Source organism: Lipophrys pholis (genome assembly GCF_963383615.2).
Source record: "Lipophrys pholis genome assembly, chromosome: 10".
NCBI lineage: Eukaryota > Metazoa > Chordata > Actinopteri > Blenniiformes > Blenniidae > Lipophrys > Lipophrys pholis.
Window position 1 is genome coordinate 4,390,075 of NC_137640.1, and position 20,226 is coordinate 4,410,300.

The 20,226-nt window shown below is 42.3% G+C and overlaps 2 protein-coding genes across 2 annotated transcripts; both read right to left on the bottom strand.

Moving 5' to 3' along the window:
• Positions 1 to 1,030: 1,030 nt before the first annotated feature.
• On the bottom strand, positions 1,031 to 9,128 carry LOC308115217 (fetuin-B-like). The gene is made up of 8 exons (XM_080472628.1): positions 9,062 to 9,128; positions 8,758 to 8,956; positions 8,359 to 8,472; positions 7,463 to 7,541; positions 4,557 to 4,723; positions 3,321 to 3,434; positions 3,035 to 3,163; positions 1,031 to 2,311 (listed from the first exon to the last, which is right to left on the bottom strand). Exons 1-8 carry the CDS (start codon positions 9,103 to 9,105, stop codon positions 2,054 to 2,056), a joined length of 1,104 nt encoding a protein of 367 aa, XP_080328754.1. The 5' UTR covers positions 9,106 to 9,128; the 3' UTR covers positions 1,031 to 2,053.
• Positions 9,129 to 12,061: 2,933 nt separating this feature from the next.
• Positions 12,062 to 18,061, bottom strand: fetub (fetuin B). Its single transcript, XM_080474072.1, has 7 exons — positions 17,779 to 18,061; positions 16,292 to 16,405; positions 15,845 to 15,932; positions 15,490 to 15,656; positions 15,161 to 15,274; positions 14,863 to 14,949; positions 12,062 to 13,046 (listed from the first exon to the last, which is right to left on the bottom strand). The coding sequence occupies exons 1-7, from the start codon at positions 17,986 to 17,988 to the stop codon at positions 12,300 to 12,302; spliced, it is 1,527 nt and encodes a 508-aa protein (XP_080330198.1). The 5' UTR covers positions 17,989 to 18,061; the 3' UTR covers positions 12,062 to 12,299.
• Positions 18,062 to 20,226: the final 2,165 nt, after the last annotated feature.

Genomic DNA, 20,226 nt, shown 5'->3' on the forward strand with positions numbered 1-20,226 from the left:
AATTGTAGAAATCTTCACAAATGCCAGAATTATAAAACCGGAGATCTCAGTGTTTAACTCACTTGTTTTCTTCTGTGTTCTGGGTCTGTCTGCATGTGACGAGTTCATCAAGATGAGTTTTGGGGGGGAAAAAGAAAGACCACTTGATTTTAAGTTTAAGTGAGGATTAACTGATAAAAGGAATGTACTTATACATGTTTTACCACTTTAGCCGTTTCACCAGTGGTGAAGGCTGCCAAGCAAGGTGATCGCACAGCATCGGGGGAAACATGGGGGGTCGGTGTCGTGTCCAAAGACGCTTCAAGATCAGAGTGAGATGGAGGAATGAGCCGCCTTGTGATTGGAAGATAAAACGCCGTACCAAGAGAGTCACAGCTGTCCTAAATAATCGCTTAACATTCGTATTGATGTGAAATATCTGAGAGGCTTTCGCGGTAACACTGAATACTTTCTGTCATTTATTGGATGTAAAAAGAGAACAGAGGTGCTTTCATGAATTCCAACAAGTTAAAGGAAGAACTCTGCAAAATCTTGAAACCTTGAATAGTTTGAAGGTGTTAGGTTACTTATTGTCACTCTTTGGAAGAATTTTCCTCATATTCACAAAGTTAAAGATGCAGGTATTCTGCTTTTATTGTAAGGCTGATTTCTGCACCAAACTATCAGATATAGAAAGAACACATGACAACTCAGAAACATACCCAAAAGGCAAAGCCTCATAGCAGTTCCACCGAAAGCAAGGGACCATTCTTCAATAAAAAACCACTGACTCTGCAAAACAGGCTGAAGCCACTATTGCACTAGCCAGGGGCGGAGCTTTGGGAGGGGCTGGGAGGGCGGCACGCCCCCGGCCAGGGCCCCACCCGAAGCTCCGCGCTGGGGAGGGCGGGGCTCCCCCACGGCCTGGGCCCGGAGGAGCAGTTTTTTCTAATCACCACGATCTAGAGAGCTGGACGTATGTGGGCTTATATAGGCTGCCCCAGTCAAGACTGACTGTGATGGAGTGGTGTAAAATATTTAATAAAATGTTGTGCTGTATGACTGGCTTTATTTTCACTCTCACATTTCACTTTACGACGTGCAGATTTACAAGTGGATCGCTGATTTTGTCTCCAAGTGTATTTTGGGTAAAATAGTCATCAACCGTCCGCCGCTCTCAACGACTCCGTTAAAAACGTTTTTGGTCACAGTATGAAATGATGGGCGCTCCTCAGTGAGTTAATGACGCCAGAGAGCAGAACCGTCCCACTCGCTGGTCATCTTGACATGATGTGCTTTTTGCGTTAAGGCACGGATATGGAGACATTATATATAATATCCCTGACCAGTGACAAAAAAGATGAGCGTGGTGAAGCAAGTCCGCTCAAGAATGCCTTAAGCAAATTTTCTTTCCTCTTTCATGTACCTGTCAGCTGCCTCGGGAGTCCTATGGGCTAATGACGCCCGATAGGGCTCCTTCAGCTTGACGGCATCCCTTACTTCCGGTTTCCACCACCGGGTTCGGGGGTTGCGGCCACGACAGGTACCAGAGGCCCTGCGGCCACAGCTCCGAGCTGCAGCTTTGACAATGGAGGTGGAGAACATGGTCCAATGGGACTCAATGTCTCCAGCCTCACCCCGGATCCGTTGATGGAATAGTTATTCACTATTATAGCCCTAAATTACTACTTGAGCTTCCCAATCCTGCTTCCAATAATTTAGGAAACATGGAATTTATTGACATTATTTACATTTATTGAGGATTAAAGAGATAAAAGTTTCCTCCTTTCACTTTCTTGTAACTGTTTGTAGATGAATTAAGTGATTAATCACTGCTGACAGAAGTATCTCATTCAGATGGGCCCTTGGAAGATGCTGTGAGTTTATAGGAAGAAAGAAACAGACTCACACACAAGAATCAGATCAGTGTGATGTGACTTTATAATAATAATTGTTGATCACTGGGTTCTGTCCTCTCTTATCTTAATAAAGATTCCATCTGTTATGTAACTAACAGAGAGAGACTCAGGTGTGGAGGCTGAACAATCATCATCTGCTGTGACCCAAAATCCGTTCAGAGCCTGAGCCTATCTAAGCCCATTCTATGCCTACGGGGTCCTGGGCAAGCTCTCGCCGATGGGGCGGATCTGGGAGAGGCGGGCTTCTCCGCCACCGTCCCGAACGAGCTCGGCGGCTTGGAGGCGGCGCCGCTCGAGCTGGCCGGATCCGAGTGCGTGTGCTCGTGAGGGTGCAGGTGTGTGTGGTTGTGGAGCTGATGTTCGGCGTGCCCGGGGTCTGCTTTGGCGTGGGCCGACTCCTCCTCGGTGGCAGCCTGGAGGAAATTCAGAGATTCAAGACGTGACAATGCTTTGAGTGGAAAATAAATAAATAAATAAATGCAGTGTTGTTGGGTTTTCATTTCAACTGCCGAAACGCTGAAAGCATTGGAGTTTTTAGGTTTTTCTAATGAAATCACACACGCTTGCAGTAACAGCACCCTGTTGGTATGACAAAAGGCGAGTACACGGTGAAGGTAGATTGCTATTATGCGTGATTCTCGACGATAAAACGTCTAATTTCGAGATTAATATGGACTGGGAGTCCACCTAGGCAACGTTTTCAAAAAAACTCCCATGGTTTGCACGGAGAAGAACTCGGATCTTTTTTTTGTTTTTGTTTTTTTAAAAGTTGCACTTTCAGTAGCCCTGAGCAACGTTGTGTTAAAATAGAAACCAACAGTATTTCTTTTGATGTAAAAAGTTTTGTAGACATTGCGTAGTATTTTCCATGTTTTTAAAGAAATTCTTCCACTTTTCTTTGTCAGGCGACAAATTCTGAAGAGTTCAATCAAGCGTGGAAGAGAGAGGACAGTGACACAAATAGATCTCAAGTGTCGACACATGGCAGTGTTGTTGTGGAAGAAGATGTGAATCCCACGTGGATATAAGAAGCTCACTCAATTATCCAGCGACGCATTGATCATACATGCATGAACAACACAGGCTATGTCAAATCGCACATTTAAAAACCCAGGGAACGTCGCTGTAACTTGTACCTTGGGCTCATAGATCTCACAAGAGACTTTGACGGGATTCTGGAATGGATTGTCCTTTTTGCCAACTGGCCGGCTGATTTCAAACATCTCCTCCGGAGTGACATGTGAGCCCGAGCAGAAGCCTCTGTGCTGAGAGAAAGGAGATCAAAAACAAGTCAAACCTTCACTTACATCTCCATGCGCCTGAGGGAATTCATATCAAACATACAGACATGCATGAAACAGCGGGAGGAAATGCATCTGCACAGGTTATTTCAAACACTCGTATTCATTGTGCGCGACTTACGGCAAACTGACAGTCCATGGGAGGGCAGCTGCCCAATTCGCTGGGATCAGTTTTCTTTGAACACACCGTCTCCACGATGGTGAACTCCACAAAGTAAGCAGCACCGAGGAGCCACTGGCAAAACGCATCAAAACACATCTTATAACTGCATTCACATCAGCACACATGTGGAATAAGTTGGGTTGGTTTTTTTTAAACATGGAGGATCTGAAACCTCGAAGTAAATAAGTTGCTGGTGTAGTAGATTAAGTAAGAAAAACCTGAACTTCACATTGAATTCGGTCTTCAGATTAACTACTAATTAAGCTGCATGTTATTTGAAGTTACATCAGTTAGTGGGAGAAGGACGCAAAACAATCTGGATCTTGAGGGCTATTGAATAGAGCTATTTTTGAATAAACTAATCAAAATTAGAAGACGCAGCAACAAGCATGTATTACACGCAGATATGCAATGTAAAGCTAAGCTGAGGTTTATTCCTTTTATAGGGAACTCTGGACGTCAATACTTCCATATTAAACGTTTTAATTGTAGAATACTTTAAGGCCTGTTTCACTTTAGTGGAAATTTTAAAGAAAAATAAACACAACATACATAATATAAAAAAAAATACAACAAAACGTTTTGAAGTAACATCATATACATTTCATATCTTAAATCTAAAAAAATAGAAAATTGTTACTAATTACTAATTGTTGGGGTCCCAAAATATAATGTGTTATTTAGAAAAACTAAATTATGTCTATTTGGATGCATTTGGCATGTGAGTGAATGTTTTTTTTTTTTTTTTTCCACAATGCAAATAATTAAATAAGGTGGGCAAACAACAACCGTGTTATGTTATTATGAAAAATGTAAGGCAGATCCTACATGTCCTACCTCCCAGCCTATTACAGTGTCCCCTCATTTATATTTAATCTTCAGGTTGAAGTCACACAAAGAAAAGTGGAAGTTGGTCACTTGTCCGATAAAAGGTTAATTAATGCTGCTAATGCAACGCTGCTGTCGATGAAGGCCCTCCTCCAGAAAACAAGACATAGTGAAATAAAAGAGGATGAAAATATTCACCTTGGATAGCACGTTGTGCGGAAGAAGCTTTTCACGGCTTTTTGACAGTTTTTACCTCTGAGTAATGACACCAATAAGTTTAAGTCACTTTCTTTTTTTTTACTCTCAAAACGGAGCTGACTCTAAGACGTTTCTTTCACAACACTGTTGAGTTGTTGATTTCTCAACCTGTGAACTGGCTCTTGTGATGTTCTCCAGAGCGAAGTAGTTTCCCAGCTTGCTCTCCTTGTTGAACATCTGCAGGGAAAGGTTGGCCGTCTCCTTCACGATGGGCTCGTCCAACTTGTCGGCCGTGGGACAGTCACCACAGACGCCCACCACTTCGATAGCAGGGACTAACCACGAGAATGAAGAAGATTGAAGGTAAGACACATGACGCTGACAAGGAAGGGAATAAAAAAATTAAAGCTGCAAGCAGCGTTGGTCGGGACCTCGACCCTTGCCGGACGCCGGCCCGTCGGACATCTCTGACTCGTAAGCTGTTGATCCGTGATCGTAGCGACCACATCAAGCCACCCCCCAAAAATTAGCTCAATGGGACAAACTTTGTTGGCATCCTAACCGTAAGGCGTGGTCAAATGTTGGCGGGATCCAGCTAATTAGCTAGTGATCCGTAACGGTAGCGCCCCCATAGGGCCACACACCAAATTTCAGCTCAGTCGAACAAACTTTGTTAGGATGCTAACCGTAAGGCGTGGTCAAAAATAGGCGGGAACCAGCTAATTAGCTAGTAATACGTCCTCCTAGTGCCCCCATAAGGCCACACACCAAATTTCAGCTCAATCGAACAAACTTTGTTAGGATCCCAACCGTAAGGCGTGGTCAAAAGTTGGTGGAAAGCAGCTAATTAGCTAGTGATCCGTAATCGTAGCGCCCCCATTAGGCCACACACAAAATTTCAGCTCAGTCGGACAAACTTTGTTAGGATGCTAACCCTAAGGCGTGGTCAAAGGTTCGCGGGATGCAGCTAATTAGCTAGTGATACGTACTCCTAGTGCCCCCATAAGGCCACAAACCAAATTTCAGCTCAATCGAACAAAACGTTGTTAGCATGCTAGGTAGCATGCTTAGACCTGTGATGTAAATGAAAATCACACAGGTAACCCCGCCAGGTGTTGTTGACCCGAAATCTGGTCTAATCTCAAATGCTAACCAGCTAAGCTAACAGTTCTAGCATTAGCATTAGAAAGCATTAGAAAGCATTAGCATTATGTCAAAGTGCCCACTAGAAGGTTAGCTCCTCCACAAAGCACACATTAGTACACATGGTAGCTCCATTATATAGCCATTGATAGCAGGTCAGCTCATAGACAATGCTGGGGGAGACTGACGGAACATTCCGGAAGCTGTGACATCATCCTTGGTGTTAGATTACACAGCCAGGCATGGCCAGGTGCGGCAGGCAATCAGTGCATGTGATCAGAGTGAGAGCCGAATGATTTTCCGAAAATATTTTGGAAACAACTCCTCCGAATCCATAGTTGTCGGGCAGCTATGTTGGAAAAAAGATCATTTCTTGAGAGGAATTTTTGTCCTCTTTCAGTCTGTGTGGGTTTGGAATCAGTCACGCGTAAACTTTAGACTGTGGGAGTCGGAGTTTGACGCAAACGCGGGATTTTGCTCCATCAGGCTCAATGTTAAATTGTGGGTGAAAAAAAATCAGACAGCACGGTTCGTACTCGTCAAAAAGGGCCTTTCTTATGGAATTTTCCCCACAATTCTTACATCACCGTGTTCGTAAGGTTCTTCTGGTGATTGTGATGTGCTCGGTTTGTGTCTGCGAGGCACGGTTTGGCCACATTTGATAGTAGTTCGGACTGTTCTGTCACGGCTGTTTTTGAGGTGACATTTCGGTTTTCCCATGTATCTGGATGGGAGGAGGGAGGAGGAGGGAGGAGGAGGGAGGAGGCGTGATTCTGCATGGAAAATTTGAGGGCTAATAAAAATGAAACCGTAGCATTAAATAACAATCTGTTCTAAATTTTTGAAGAGGACAATCTCCTCTTTTTTTTGATACTGTTTTCAAGCCGATGCGACTTTCGCCCTAGGAGGAGATAGCGTTTGCGTTTAGGGTTTTTGGGCGAAAATGGTATTTTGAAAGGCAAATTGCGGACTTCCTGTTGGATTTAGGTCAAAAGTTAGAGCGCGTGAATCGTAGGTCTCGATGAGACGAACAAATACGTTTTCGTTTGATGTCTCTACGACATTCCTACGGGCCTCGGTGGCCGTTTTAGTGCTTCTAGGTGGCGCTAGAGAGCCCTTTAGGCAATTTTGTGGTTTTTTTTACATGGTCTTCTGAACACAAGAATTCTCTATGAGCCTGCCAAATTTGGTGAGTTTTTGAGCGTGTTTAGGGGGTCAAATATGTGCCCGAGCGCAAAAAACGAAGAAAATATAATAAGAAGAAGAAGAAGAAACATTAGAAGAACAATATGAAATGCCAGGTCTGTGGTGCCGGGCCCCCTGCGGGGGCCCGGCACCACCTTTCATGCTGGGGCACTTACTATAGGGCCCTGGGCTTGGGCTGGGCCCCTGCGGGGCCCAGCCTTTGTTTCTCGGTTGCGTTCGAAACACAATAGGGACCTTGCCGGTAGGCTCGGTCCCTAATAAATAAAATTCTGCCCAGTGTGTCCTTCATGCATGCAGTTATAAAGCCTTCACGAGGAGCTATCATAGGACCAAGTGTATATTCTGAAGTCACTATATTGGGACTATTTTATTTCACACAGGGCAGCCATGTGAAATCGAAACTGTACAGCACAAACACCTTCTACCTTTGAAACTTTGCAGAAGAGTGTTGATCACGCCACTTAGATTGGATGTCAAATCTAAAACAGGATATAACATTCTTCCTTTTAATGTACAAAGCTTTAGATCATACCTGAACGAGCAGTTAGCCCCATATAGGTTTCTAAAAGTCTAAGGATGCAGAGCATTTAGGATAATAGAATAGACTAGAATAGAATAGAATAGAATAGAATAGAATAGAATAGAATAGAATATAACACGTAAATTTACACTGAAGCTGAATTATAAAAGTGTTAAGGTGATTTTTTTCTTTTTATTTTCTTTACCTTCTCGAAATGCACAGGAATAACTTTGGAGTCTGACTTCACTGTCAAAGTGGGCAGAAACCTCGCACTCGCCATACCCCTGGAATACAACAACAGACTTTGTTGAAACATACCGGTGCTGTAATGTAAAGAACGTTTATTATTATTATTTCTATCATCATCATCACCATCACCATCACCATCACCATCACCATCATCACGAACACACAAACATAAAAAGAAAGAAAAAAACCCATTGAGATGAATAAAACAAAAACCAAAGAAACAACACAGTCCACTTATTAATCCACTTTAAAGCTGCAACACAAACACTACAATGTAGGGTTTTTTTCCACCCTCGCCATCCAGCAAAAAAGGAAGGAAGTCATGTGAGCAGCTCATATTTGTTTAATGTGGCAGAAATTCTTAAATATGCGGATTAATCGCTGGCTCCGATACCTTTGTACCCTTTAAAATGGTTAAAGAAATACAATACGATCACTTGAAACTACAATTTGTTAGTTTATCGGGAATTCTACAACTTGTGCATCCATTAGTCCAGTCACTGTCACTCTGGGCTCTGCGCCATACACTTCTTTTTCTTTCTTGCTTTCTTTTCTTTTTGGGAAAACCACTTTAGACTATCTAAGCCCTCTTCTTATTGTTCTCAAAAGATCTAATGTGACCAAGCATTCGAGCAGGTGGACATATAAACACGCACGACAAACGCTACATGAAGTAAACAGCTCACACTAAAGCAAACATTAAATTATATTCATGGCAACAGTCCAACGCAGACTGAGCGAGAGCTTGGCTTTGTTTTGAGTTTCATTGTTTGACCCATGGGAACCCCCCCCCAAAAAAAAAACAATAAATACACTGCATAGTTCAGATGTTCAACAGTGTGTGACACTTACAGGGATGTCTCCAATACTCCTGACTTCGCACTCTTTCCACAGTTTTCTGCTTATGATGGGGCACCCAGTCTCCAAAACATCAATGGTTAATTTGTAGAGCATACCACCTTTCTCCTGAACACACAACCATCACAGTGACTTCAAGTGAAATGATATCAACTCCCCGGCGTTACTCATGACCACAAGTAGGACTAACCAGGCCATTTCAAAAAATGTCTTCAGTCATATAATCTCTGACTTATGTAATGGGGAATGGATATACACTGCCATGAAGAAATCCTATTGAATTGACCATTTACTTCACATTATCTGCAACCTTCCTGAAGGAATTGTTGCACGATGCAAGACACTGCAGAACCCTGCTGTGTGTGCATTTAGTTTTTTTTCTTTTTCCTTTACCTGATCTGCAGTGTGAGAGACGTCATAAAGTCTATTGAGGGCCCAGATGTATCCATCGGTCCTGTCCTGGTTGATCTGCTGCAGAGTCTCTTCTGCCACCTTCACTGCATCAGGACTCCTGCAGCCTGACAGGTCCGGACTGGCTCTCCCCTCCGGCGTCAGTAAGGCCAGACACAGGACCAGCAGGTACGCTCGCATCCTGCAACGGAGACATGCACAATTAACGTCCCGAGGTACCCGGGCTGGTTGGCCGCAGCCAAGATTGGCATAAATACATGCACTGATACTGCGTCTTTGCAAAGACCTGAGAGCGGAGTTCTTGCGGAGAGGGTTTCGACAGACGCACATGTGACCGATGCTGGACTTTCTCCCGTTTCCCAAAAGATGAGCAAACAGCTGCTATCTGCTGCTCCACAGGCCAATGGCTGTCTCAGGCTGACTGAGGGATCATAGTTCACTGGGGAACAGGGGAAATTAATGGGCCGAGAGAAAATCCGTGTTTCATGTCTCGGTTTTAAATGCTCACTGTGCCGAAAGTCGTCGCTGTTGTCAGCAGGCTGTTCTGACCACGACCAACAAACTGTGAGACGGTTTGATTTTTCTACATCTTATATTACTTTTTGAAAGTTTTCCATATTTACAGAAGCTCAATACATTTGGTGACAATAAGCCGTTCACTTTTGTCGAACACACCGCAAAATACATTTCTTATTTATTTATTTATTTTTGCAACGATAGGCAAATTGCATTATATGCAACCCTCAACAAATCTGGATCTGTTTCCCTTCAGTGGTTCTCCCCCCTGTTGCCTGTCATGGCCACGGTGAAAATGAGCCACACCAGGCTAGCACAGACCACGGCTGAGCCTGTGGAACATAAAGACTATTAGAATATTTACTTTATTTGAAATTTACTTGTGTATACATTCATTTTTTTCCCCCCTAAACTAACCGGCATTATGGAAGTACAAATCAATTTGGTTCAATTCAATTTCAACTTCATTTATATGGCGGCAAATACAACGCAATCATCTCGAGGTACTTTTATTGAGAAAGACGCATAAATTGCAAGAACTGCAGAACCAGAGCGAGAGAGAGAGAGAGAGAGAGAGAGAGTCACAGAGCTGTCTAAACCTCCAGCAGCTTCAGTGGAAAGTGGTCCAGGTAAACCATCCGATTTCCGTTTTTCGATTTTCAATTTTAAAACAAAAAACGGGAGACGGCTTGTCTCCCGTTTTTCGTTTCCCGATATCAAATAGAAAAATGAAAATTGGATGGTTTCCGGTTTTCCGTTCTCCAAAATCAAAACGAAAATTGAATGGGCGGAAGGTACACGGACCCACCTCCCTGCGATGCCCTGCTATCGACAATGGATTCCTCTGGCGGTGATTTAATATGAGGAGATTTTAACCCTCTTATTGATGATGTGTCCTGTAATAGTCACTGAACTCGATCACCAATCTGACTTTCAGCAACGTGCACAAAACCCCATATAAGTTGTCCTTCTTGCTTCTCCTGCTCAGAGCTCCTCACAACTTCTTTATTGCATGACTCACGGCGACGATGCTTTTGATTTGTCTTTTAACAGACCATCTATATCTACTTTAGACACAGTGCCACTTTTGAAACAAAACACTGTCCAATGCACGTCTTACTGTCGTTGGGTGTTTTTATTTGACAAACTTTCATATGGCCTTTTAGATTATAAGTCGAAAGTGCTACATTAAAGCCGTGCGGAAAAAGTGACTTTCAAGTTCAAGTTTAAAAATATGAACATGGTTGTGCAACAAGATCAACTGAATCCTGTTTACCAAGAATATTAGTTCCAGCAAAAAATCAATAACAACCCCATTGACTCTTTTTCAAGCAAGTTCCCATATTTGGTAACTTCCACTTTTTATCCTGTTTCTTTCAAACAGGTAATTATAGATATACACAAATCAATAATGTAAAATATTATTGAACTGTTTTGGTAAACGCATATTTTCCTTTCAGTGGGTTCACCTGATTGATACATTTATTCAAAAGTACAATAAATAACCAATACGAAAACCTGCTTGAGTAAAGTAGTGTTCAGCTATCACCCAATATTTTAAGTAATTATCTTATTGAGGTACTTATCTGGCAGGTCATACTCGATACTAGTGGTACTTATTAGCAGCAGTGTTCATCTTTGACAGAAACCCAGCAAGAAGTTTATCCAATATAGAGACTTTTTAAGTTGGAAAACATAAAATCTACATGATTTTTTCCAACATAATGGTTTTCTTTCCATATCAACCAGTAAATGGCACATAGGGGGGTAATGAAGTGTCAGTAGATATTTAGGATTATGGATTATATGCTGTCACATGAGGACGTTTTATGTGACAACACCTTGACACTGCAGCAGCAGACACTCTCACAATGATGTAGTTAGTATGCCGGGCCACGAGGGGGCACTGTTTCTTGTTTGTATAATGAAACCCACACATACATGCGTGCAGATAACAACATGCTATAAACATTAACAAAATCAAGAGTACCCAACATTCATATGGACAGATGACGAATCGGAAGCAATCAAGGGTGAGTCTCAATAATAAAACTACCAACATCGCCTATATACTAACTCCACTATGGGGGCCGCCATGTTTGTTACTCGCACATATGCAGAAGAACTATGTACCACGGAGAAGGTGCGCATGTGCAGTAATGACGATCTGTAGCCTCAAGCGGTCTCTGCAAGCGTGGAAGAAAAGTTCCACCTGGGAACCGGTATAAAAAAAGTCCCGGTTGCAGTACATTGGAGCGTCGCTACATTTTCTGTAGTTTGTCGTTTTAGCTTGGGTCCGAAAACCGCAGTACTCATGTCTTCGGGCTTTGATTTTCCTAGTAGGACTGAGTTTCTTCTTTGTCTTGTTTAGGTTCTTACTTGTTTGTTTTAGTCCACTGTGTTCATTTTGATTTCTTTAATGAACCTGTGGCCTCCCTTTCTCTTTCCCTTCAAGTTGGCACTGTGCCAGTTGTTAGCACACTTTCTTCACAGTGATAAAAATCCATGTTTGGCTTTCGGTCTGTAATTTGCATGTTCTTCCTATGAGGTTTTTCTCTGGCTACTCTTCTTGCGATCCAAAGACTTGCCTGTGATGTTAATCGATATTTCTGGATTGTCTAAATGTGTGAATGTGGTTTTGGCCCTGTGATAGACTGTAAACCGGTCCCATCGAGTATGAAATCTTACCAAGAACAGATAAAAGTTCATATTGAAGAAGGAAGAAACAAAGTGACTGTCCCACATCAAATTAAAATAAAAGAGGTTGATGTTACCTGCAATGTGCCTTTATTAGATGATTGAAAAGAGTCAGTTAAGGTTAGATGTAATGTACATGTGACAATCATTTTGCCCAAAACTGATCAGGAAAACAATCAGAGGCCTTTAGCACATACCATCAAGCCAATGTATCAAATATCATTAAAGTGTTCCAGTATTCATAAAAGCTCCGTTCGTGGCATTTGTGTGTAATTTGAGCATCAGTTCCCAGCTGAGTTTCATAGGTGACCTTATGCTGCTGGCTTGAACATGGGGTCCTCGGCAAAGACTTGCTCCACCAGGCCGTCTCCTGGCGCTGGAGTGGGGCACTTGGCTGAGAGTGTGGCTGGGAGGTTCCCGATGACGGGTTCCGTCACACCAGGAATCTGGGGGTCGGGCTTGAGGGGCAGAGTGACTCCGACCTCTGGGCCCGCGGCGGGGACGTCGGGGAAGGAGGGCAGGATCATGGGCTGGTCCATGGCGGCCACCATTGTCACCATGCCCTCTGGGTGGTCGTGTGCTTCTGTCTCGTGCTTGTGCTCGTGGTGGTGGTGGTGGTGCTCATGCTCGTGCAGGTGAGCGTGCTTGTGGTCGTGATCCAGGGCGACCTCGTGGTCGTGCTCATGGGTGTGCGTGCCGTCGGCGTGATTGTAGTTGTGGTGCTGGTTGGGGAAGTCGCCGCTGTGGTTGTGTGCCTTGGCATGGTGGGTGTGCACGTGATCATGGTCATGTCCGTGGTCGTGGGAATGGTCGTGGGCGTGCCTGTGGGCGCTGCCTGCGTCGTGGTCGTGTGTGTGGTGGTGGTCACTGTTGTCAGCGTGTTGTTGGGTTTGGTCGTGGTGAGAGTGGCCCTTGGTGTGGTCGTGCACGTGGTCGTGTGTGTGTGCAGGGTCGGCGGTGTGCGCTTTGTCGTGGTCTGAGTCGTGCGCATGTGTGTCATTGTGGCTGTGGTCGGTCTCTCCGCCCAACAGGTGCAGCTTCTTTTGTCTCTCTGCAGCCTGGAGAAAACAAAGAAAGAAAAAAAAACAACAATGCTGTGTGACGAGTGAAAATTCACGTGGAATTCAAGAAAACCAAATGAAATCAAAAACACATTTTACAATCCTTAAGGTCAGAATTCGCAAAAAGAATGTATTGTTATGTTAAACTCACTTATTTTCTCTTCCTGTAAAACATTGCTGAAGGTCTAATGGTCTTTAGTTGGGTTCTGTTGTACTCTATCATTGTAAGAGCGCTTTGAGATGTTTGTTGATATGATTTAGCGCTTTACAAATAAAATTGAATTGAATTGAATTGAATTAATGTCACCCTGCACTCAGGTCATATATGTATTTTGGACCTCCAGAAGCAGTAGTTGATGTAGATGAAGATGTAGTTTCAAGTGTCTTCTGCACCGATAGCGATTGATATCTGCTCGAGCTGGTAGGGCTGTCAAAGACACCCTAGCTACTAAAAATCATCAAATCTTAAATTAAATTCCTTTACTTTATGGAAGTATGTAAATATCAAGGAAGAAAGTTGGACATTGTTCAACAGGGGTGCTTTAAAAGAGACACGCTGCCTTCATTTTACAGCAAAAGACATACAAACTGAATAAGATGAATACAAAACTGTAGTGGTCTTAATCTAGTATTAATTTTAACACACTTCATATTTTTCTAAATAGAAATCTTGATTTCAGATCCTGCAAGCAGGCAGTGTTGAAGTATAAATGCTACACTTTTATTCTTACAATTTTACATTGACAAAAATTTTTTAAAAAAACCTCCAGATCATTACGGAAAAAAGACATTGTGTGCACTACAGCTACGTAATTAAAAAAAAAAAAAGCTTTCTTATTCCCACTTGGTAATACTTTCAGGAAACATAGGGTATATATACTAATATATACACATTTTTCATTGCTATGCAGATGAGACCCAAATCTACTTCCACCCGCTTGTTTCCTCCAACGTATCATAGATAGAAACTTTCATTGCTTACAACTCTCAAACTCTAGAAATAAAACTTATTTTATTTATTTAGTGGAACACTTTTTCTGTTTTACTTTCACATATTTATATCTCAGAACTACACTCCCTTTTGAAAATCTCCGACTTAACATCTCGACCCTCATTCAAATCACATCTCAAAATACCAGAGTTTCCAAGCAACGAAAAATGAAATTATATGTATTGAATGAAATGATGAATGAAATGACAGTATTTTATACAAATGTTATAGTAGGTGTACTTAGATTTTTGTTTTCAAATAAAGGGCGGAGAAAAATGTTGTTTTGTAACTTTCTCCTCTCATTCTTCAAATGGGCTATTTCCTTGTTTTAACCGCTATGAGAACGATTCAGAGTACAGTGAAAGGATAAAAGTAAGTTATAGTTAAAGTTATCCACACCAACACTGCAGGGATTGCACGTATAATAGTTACGGCAATATTGGCTAAATGCCAAGAGTCCTTTCAAAAAGTCTGCAATGGAATTTATTGTTATCTATAATGAAGACACTATTAAAATACTTTTTGTAAAATGAAAACAAATACATTTATTTTACACTCAAATCAATAAAAGAGGTTGAACATCATGATTAAAATGCTGTATCCACCCTGACTGTCATGGTATGACACTAAAAGTAATGTGCCTGATTTCATGACATCGTTAAAACATCCTTGGATTTGTAGCTCATTTGGTTTTTGATTAAATTAAGTTGATGAGAGGTCAGTAAAAGGTGGCTGATCGGAATCAGGGCGAGACTGGCCTCTTCATGATTTGTCCTAGATAAGATGTAGTAGATACTGAGGTCACGTGTTTGCGGGCCTCACCTCAGGTTCGAAGAGCTCACAGTCCACGCTGAGATCCGTTTTATCGCCGGGCTGCTGGTACAGAGATGCTGTGCAGAAGCCCTTGTGCTGGAGGAGAGAGGAACCAGACAAACGTGTGAAAAGTACGACTGAATTATGAGGCTCTCTGATACGAACATAACTGAATTACAGGTACGATCACAAAGAAAAAATAAATAAAATTGTATCAGGAAAAATGATTAAGAGCGATATCCATAATGAGTAGTAAATGTACTTGAAGGAAATATGATTTTTTAGAATGGATAGAAATAAGACTCACAGCGAACTCGCATTCCATTTTGGGGCACTTATCAAGTGCAGCTGCCTCTGTGCCCTTTGCACAGGTGGTCTCCTGGATGACGAACTCCACATTGTAATACATCATCATGGCCATCTGGAGCCGCAGAGAAAGAAAGGCAACCTCTGGTCAGGTATTTATTTACATAATGTAATATATAATAAAGCTTTTAGTTTTGGATTAAATCACAAAAGAGAGCTTTGCTTTGAGTGCAGGATCATTGATTTGTGACTCGATATTAAACCCGTCAGATCTGCACGTTACGTAGAATCCATTCATTTCTGGAGGATGGACTCATGTCATGAACACACCCCAGCAGTGGCACGGTTCACTTGGAACAGAGAGAAGAGATTGGCCAGCCCTCTCTCCTTGTTGAACTTCTCCAGCGCGAGAGACACAGTCTTCTGAACCATCTCGTCGTCCTTGGCAATCAAAGTTGGACAGTCGGGACACTGCTCTGCCAGTTTAGCTGCAGGAACTGTTGAAACGAGAAAGCTGCTTTTAAATGCACATTTGCTGGTTTTTGCGTCACACAAAATATCAATAGCAGGATTTACAAATAGAAATTCTTCCAAAACTGTACAGGATCTCTTATATTTGCATTTAAACGTGGGAAATATATCTAGAGTTTTTTCCAGTTGCTTTTACTGGTAGTGCCCTTCTTACCTGGTCTGACAATACAGTTGTATTTGTAGATACGCACCACTCTGTGCACTTTACTGATGTAGATGACAACTTTGCATTGTCCATATACCTGCAAAAATAATGCAATCATCAGTAAATCCAATACTTTCGGTACTGCAGATTTAACATCGGAACTCAGAGTGGCAGCAGATTTATCAGTTTCGACCAAATGTATGTGTGACAGCACAGCCCTCATCATTATTTTAACATAGTAAGACATTTTAGCTTGACTATAACTTAACAGTAACGTAAATTAATAAAGTACCAAACTACATTGCAGGAATTCCTTTGACAAGACAAAACCCTTACATTTTTTGTGAAAACATTTCCATATGGTAAACCCTCTATGTATGTGTGTGTGATAGTGGACATTTGGTCATAGTGCTGATTGAACATGTTGTGCAGCGTGTGCAGCGTGTGTTTTCTAACCGGTGTGTTGTGGACGGGGCGAGCCACGCAGGTCCGGGAGTCGTCCCTGATCAGAACACTGCAGTTGGTTTCCACGACATCCAGAGTCAGGTAAAAAACGACACCGGCCTCTCCCTGTCGCATAACATGCACAAATACACACATCATGCGGTTGTCGAGCAATGATCACCAGTGAAAAACTTGAAATGGTTGTTCTACCGCTAATAGACTAGTTGTCAGTTTTAATATGTGATGATTGAGAGTTAAATTTATGAAGTGGGGCTAATTGAAAACAGAATATTGTCGTTAAAGGGGTCATGTTATGCAAAATTCACTTTCTCATGGTTTTCCAACAGTAATAACCGTCCCCATACCTGGACTGACGCCCCAGAAGTGAAGACAGTCTGTCCTCTCTCTCCCTGGCTTGTTTCAGTTTTTAAAAAGTGTGTTGCTCCAACCAGCCAATCAGAAATCAAACCCTATATAGTGTCATCGGGGGTTTAGCTCCTCCCTTTAACTCCTCCCACAATTAGGCAGCTCTGCTCTGGCACATGGCACCACGAGAGGAAGTACTTCCTCCTCTTCCCAAGACGGGCATGTGTGGGCGGAGCCAGTTCAGCTCACACAGACACAGCAGATTCTAAATGCAGCTCCTGTGATCCAAAATTCAAATGATGGAAAATCAAGGAAAGGGGATAAACTTTGAATTCAACTTCTTTGGGACCAGCGAGTCCCATGTGGAAGTGTTGAAAAGCTGCATAATGTGAGATCTTTAAAGATAACCTGTACATCGAGCTATTATCAAGTCTGAATGGTGCAAACCACGCTACATACAATAATAAGGTGTTAATACAACAAACCACAATGCATTGTAGTTTGTTGTTATTGAACGTGCTCCAGAAAAGCTCGCTGTGTGAAGGAACACGAAAAAAATAAAAAAGTGTGGCGACTCGCTGTTTGGAGGCAGCTGTGTAAACACGACCTCTTTTCTTGATAAAGACTTCAAGGGAAAACTCTAAACTTAATTTGAGATATCTGGACTGCATTACTGTGATTTTACTAAGCTTCAACGACTTCAAGCTTCATGCATGTTTGTCGGAAAACAAATGAAAAAAAATATAATTTCACATGTGACTGGGGCTGGTTTCACATTATACACAGACAGAAAAAAAAAATTCGGGTTTTAAGGTTTTCTGTTACTTTTATTATATTAGTAGTCAATTTGAAAAAAATAAAATGAACAAACATGCAACTTTAACTTCAAGGGTTGACTGATCAAAAAGGATTTGATATTTACAGTTACTGATTTATCTTGTGTAAAATTCACTCGTGGAATCTATTGTTTCTGAGGATGATATTTAAAAAGGTCTGGTTTGAAACTAAAACTAAACGTCGACCAATCACCAAACTGCATGCATTCATTCTTCATACTCCACTCCACGCTGAAACACGCTTCATCCTCCTCCTCCTCCTCCTCCTCCACCTCTCCAGTCAGTGGCGTGACTTACGTGCATCTTCATGTGGACGTTGGAGAGTCGCAGCAGGACGAAGCTGTAGCCCTCCTGCCTGTCGAGGTTGATCTTGGTGAGGGCCAGTTTCGCCGCGCCTTTCGCCGATGCATCTTCACATGAGCCCTGCTCCAGTTCGCCCTGCTCCACTGGCGCGCCGCGGACGCATCCCAACACCAGCAGCACTGACAACAGCACGCAAGTCTTCATGGTGAACCCTTAGATGACCCTCTCTCCTTCACACTAAGTCTCGCACACACATACACAGGCTGGAAGGAGAGATGCCTTGAGAAGGAAAGAGCGGCCTCTTATATCCTTCTGTGGGTCACATGGTCCTATCAAAGAATGGTGCATCTCATCTGTCTCTCAGCCAATGGGCCACTGTGTAAAAAAAACAAACAAAAAAACCCCCCCGAAAATTGCACAATGAAGCTTATCAGTGAGGAGATAATCAGCCCTGCAGCTCTGGTCTGTGATCAATAGGGACGATTGGAGGGTTTGAAGTCACTTGATGTACTCATTTTGCTGCATTCAAAGTGAAAACACACCATTGACATCATAACAAGCACATTGACCTTTATTGGATCAGTGGAAACGTCTCTGAGCAATCAGGCTTTCAAAACAAAAAATAAATAAATTGTTGATTCAAAATTAAATTCAACTAGTTTTACACTACTTGAAAGTTTCCTTAGACAGTGTGTCCTGTTTTAATAATGAGCAGGTAGCCGCATTAATGTTGAGCTGAGACGGCAATTACACATTAAGTGAACTGTCAACACTGTGTGGGTCAGTTTAAATAACAGATTAACTCATTGAGTTCAGCTGTAGTTTCATATTTTAGTGGAAGGAAGATGCTCTCACACAAATTTATTTTTTAACCTTTTACAACAACTCCAAATCTTTTTTTTTTTTTAATGTAATGAAGATGATGAACGTTATTCATGTGTTCAAGTGAAGCTTATTGCTCACTCCATAACTGACTATCATTAAGTAATCCAGGACGGTGTTCTTAAACTTCGGTCCTCCAAAGATCCTGCATCTTTTGCACATCGTCCTACTCCAATAGATCCGTTTGAAGTGAGTTGCTTTGAATCACGTGTGTTTGACCAAGGAGATGTGGTTTAAAAACACTTCTCTATCGATCAACCAGCGCACACACGGCTAAAAACCGATGGACCGCGCTATAGTTTGCTTTAGCATATGCCTGAACATTGACCCTCAGTCACTTCGACAGGTTTCGTCCTTGTCGAACAATATTTGCACTGGCAGCGCTTTTTTATCCGCGTTTGTGCGTGCGCCAGTGTGACAGTCAAAATTTTGACCTTTGTTCTTCACAAAATCAACAGATCCTGTCAACCGCCTCGCTAAAAGTCGAAGGTGGCCGTGTTGCAACCTTCCACCACGTACACTTATGCAAGACACAGAAGCGCCAGATCCTAACCTGCTTTTCGCATTCCGACACGAACCGAGTGCGCCACGTTGACGGCAAACAAGAGAGCGTATGGCTACTGAAACAGAACCTCGAGGTTTCCTCGCTGATATTCTAATAACCCCGCAACATGACCTCAGAATATGTCCCAGGTAGTGTTGCCACAGTTACCTTGAAAAAGTAACCCAATTACTGATTACTAGTTACTTAGTTACTTTACTGATTACTTGTTTTTAAAAGTTAGATGACAAGTAACTTTTTTGTTACTTTCAGCAGGTGCCGACAACACGCCGATCGATCTCAACGTAAAAATGACACCCAGTTTGACCAAAAACTCAGTTCTGATCCCTGCCTGGCCTCCTGCTGATACATATTTAACCTTTGACCTTCATTCTTTGTTGTATTTATATCTGATTCATGGTTTTAGCATCAGATTTTTACTACTACTGTATTTAATTACCCGGAGATGTAGTTGTAGTCTGTTACTATTGTCACTATTTAGCCATTTATTTATTTGCACTACCTGCTCTATGTGACCTTTTAACCCCCCCCCCCCCCGGGTACAGATAAAGTCTTTCATGGATTGATTGATTGATTGATTGGGAGCGCTGATTGCAATGTTAAGGTTTATTGATGACGTCAGTTTGTTCCAATTCTTTCGTGTCACCTGATAGATCACCTGTTAGAGCGAGTTGGCCTGTGATTGGCTGAGAGTGGAGAAGGGGGCGGGTCAGGTGAGCGTGCGGACTGCATGCGTGCTCTGGTGTGTCTGTGTTCGTTTGGAGGAGCTGCTGGTTCGGTTTATTATTAAAGCGGCTTTGCAGACAAGAAACTCGTCCTGCAAGACGCTACAATAGTAATGCTACAATAGTAATGCTACAATAGTAACGCTACAATAGTAACGCTACAATAGTTACGCTACAATAGTAACGCCACAACAGTTACGCTACAATAGTAACACTACAATAGTAACGCTACAATAGTAACACTACAATAGTAACGCTACAATAGTAACGCTA

Excerpts from the sequence above, each read along its gene's own strand:
- fetub (XM_080474072.1), bottom strand. The coding sequence starts at position 17,988 with ATGAAGACTTGCGTGCTGTTGTCAGTGCTGCTGGTGTTGGGATGCGTC. Across the intron at positions 14,950-15,160 it reads AAATGGAATGCGAGTTCGCT|CACAAGGGCTTCTGCACAGC; the intron begins GTGAGTCTTATT and ends TCTCTCCTCCAG. Across the intron at positions 13,047-14,862 it reads GTGAGCTCTTCGAACCTGAG|GCTGCAGAGAGACAAAAGAA; the intron begins GTGAGGCCCGCA and ends TGTTTTCTCCAG.
- LOC308115217 (XM_080472628.1), bottom strand. The coding sequence starts at position 9,105 with ATGTGCGTCTGTCGAAACCCTCTCCGCAAGAACTCCGCTCTCAG. Across the intron at positions 4,724-7,462 it reads TTCCTGTGCATTTCGAGAAG|TCCCTGCTATCGAAGTGGTG; the intron begins GTAAAGAAAATA and ends TCTCGTGGTTAG. Across the intron at positions 3,435-4,556 it reads TCACAAGAGCCAGTTCACAG|TGGCTCCTCGGTGCTGCTTA; the intron begins GTTGAGAAATCA and ends GCGTTTTGCCAG.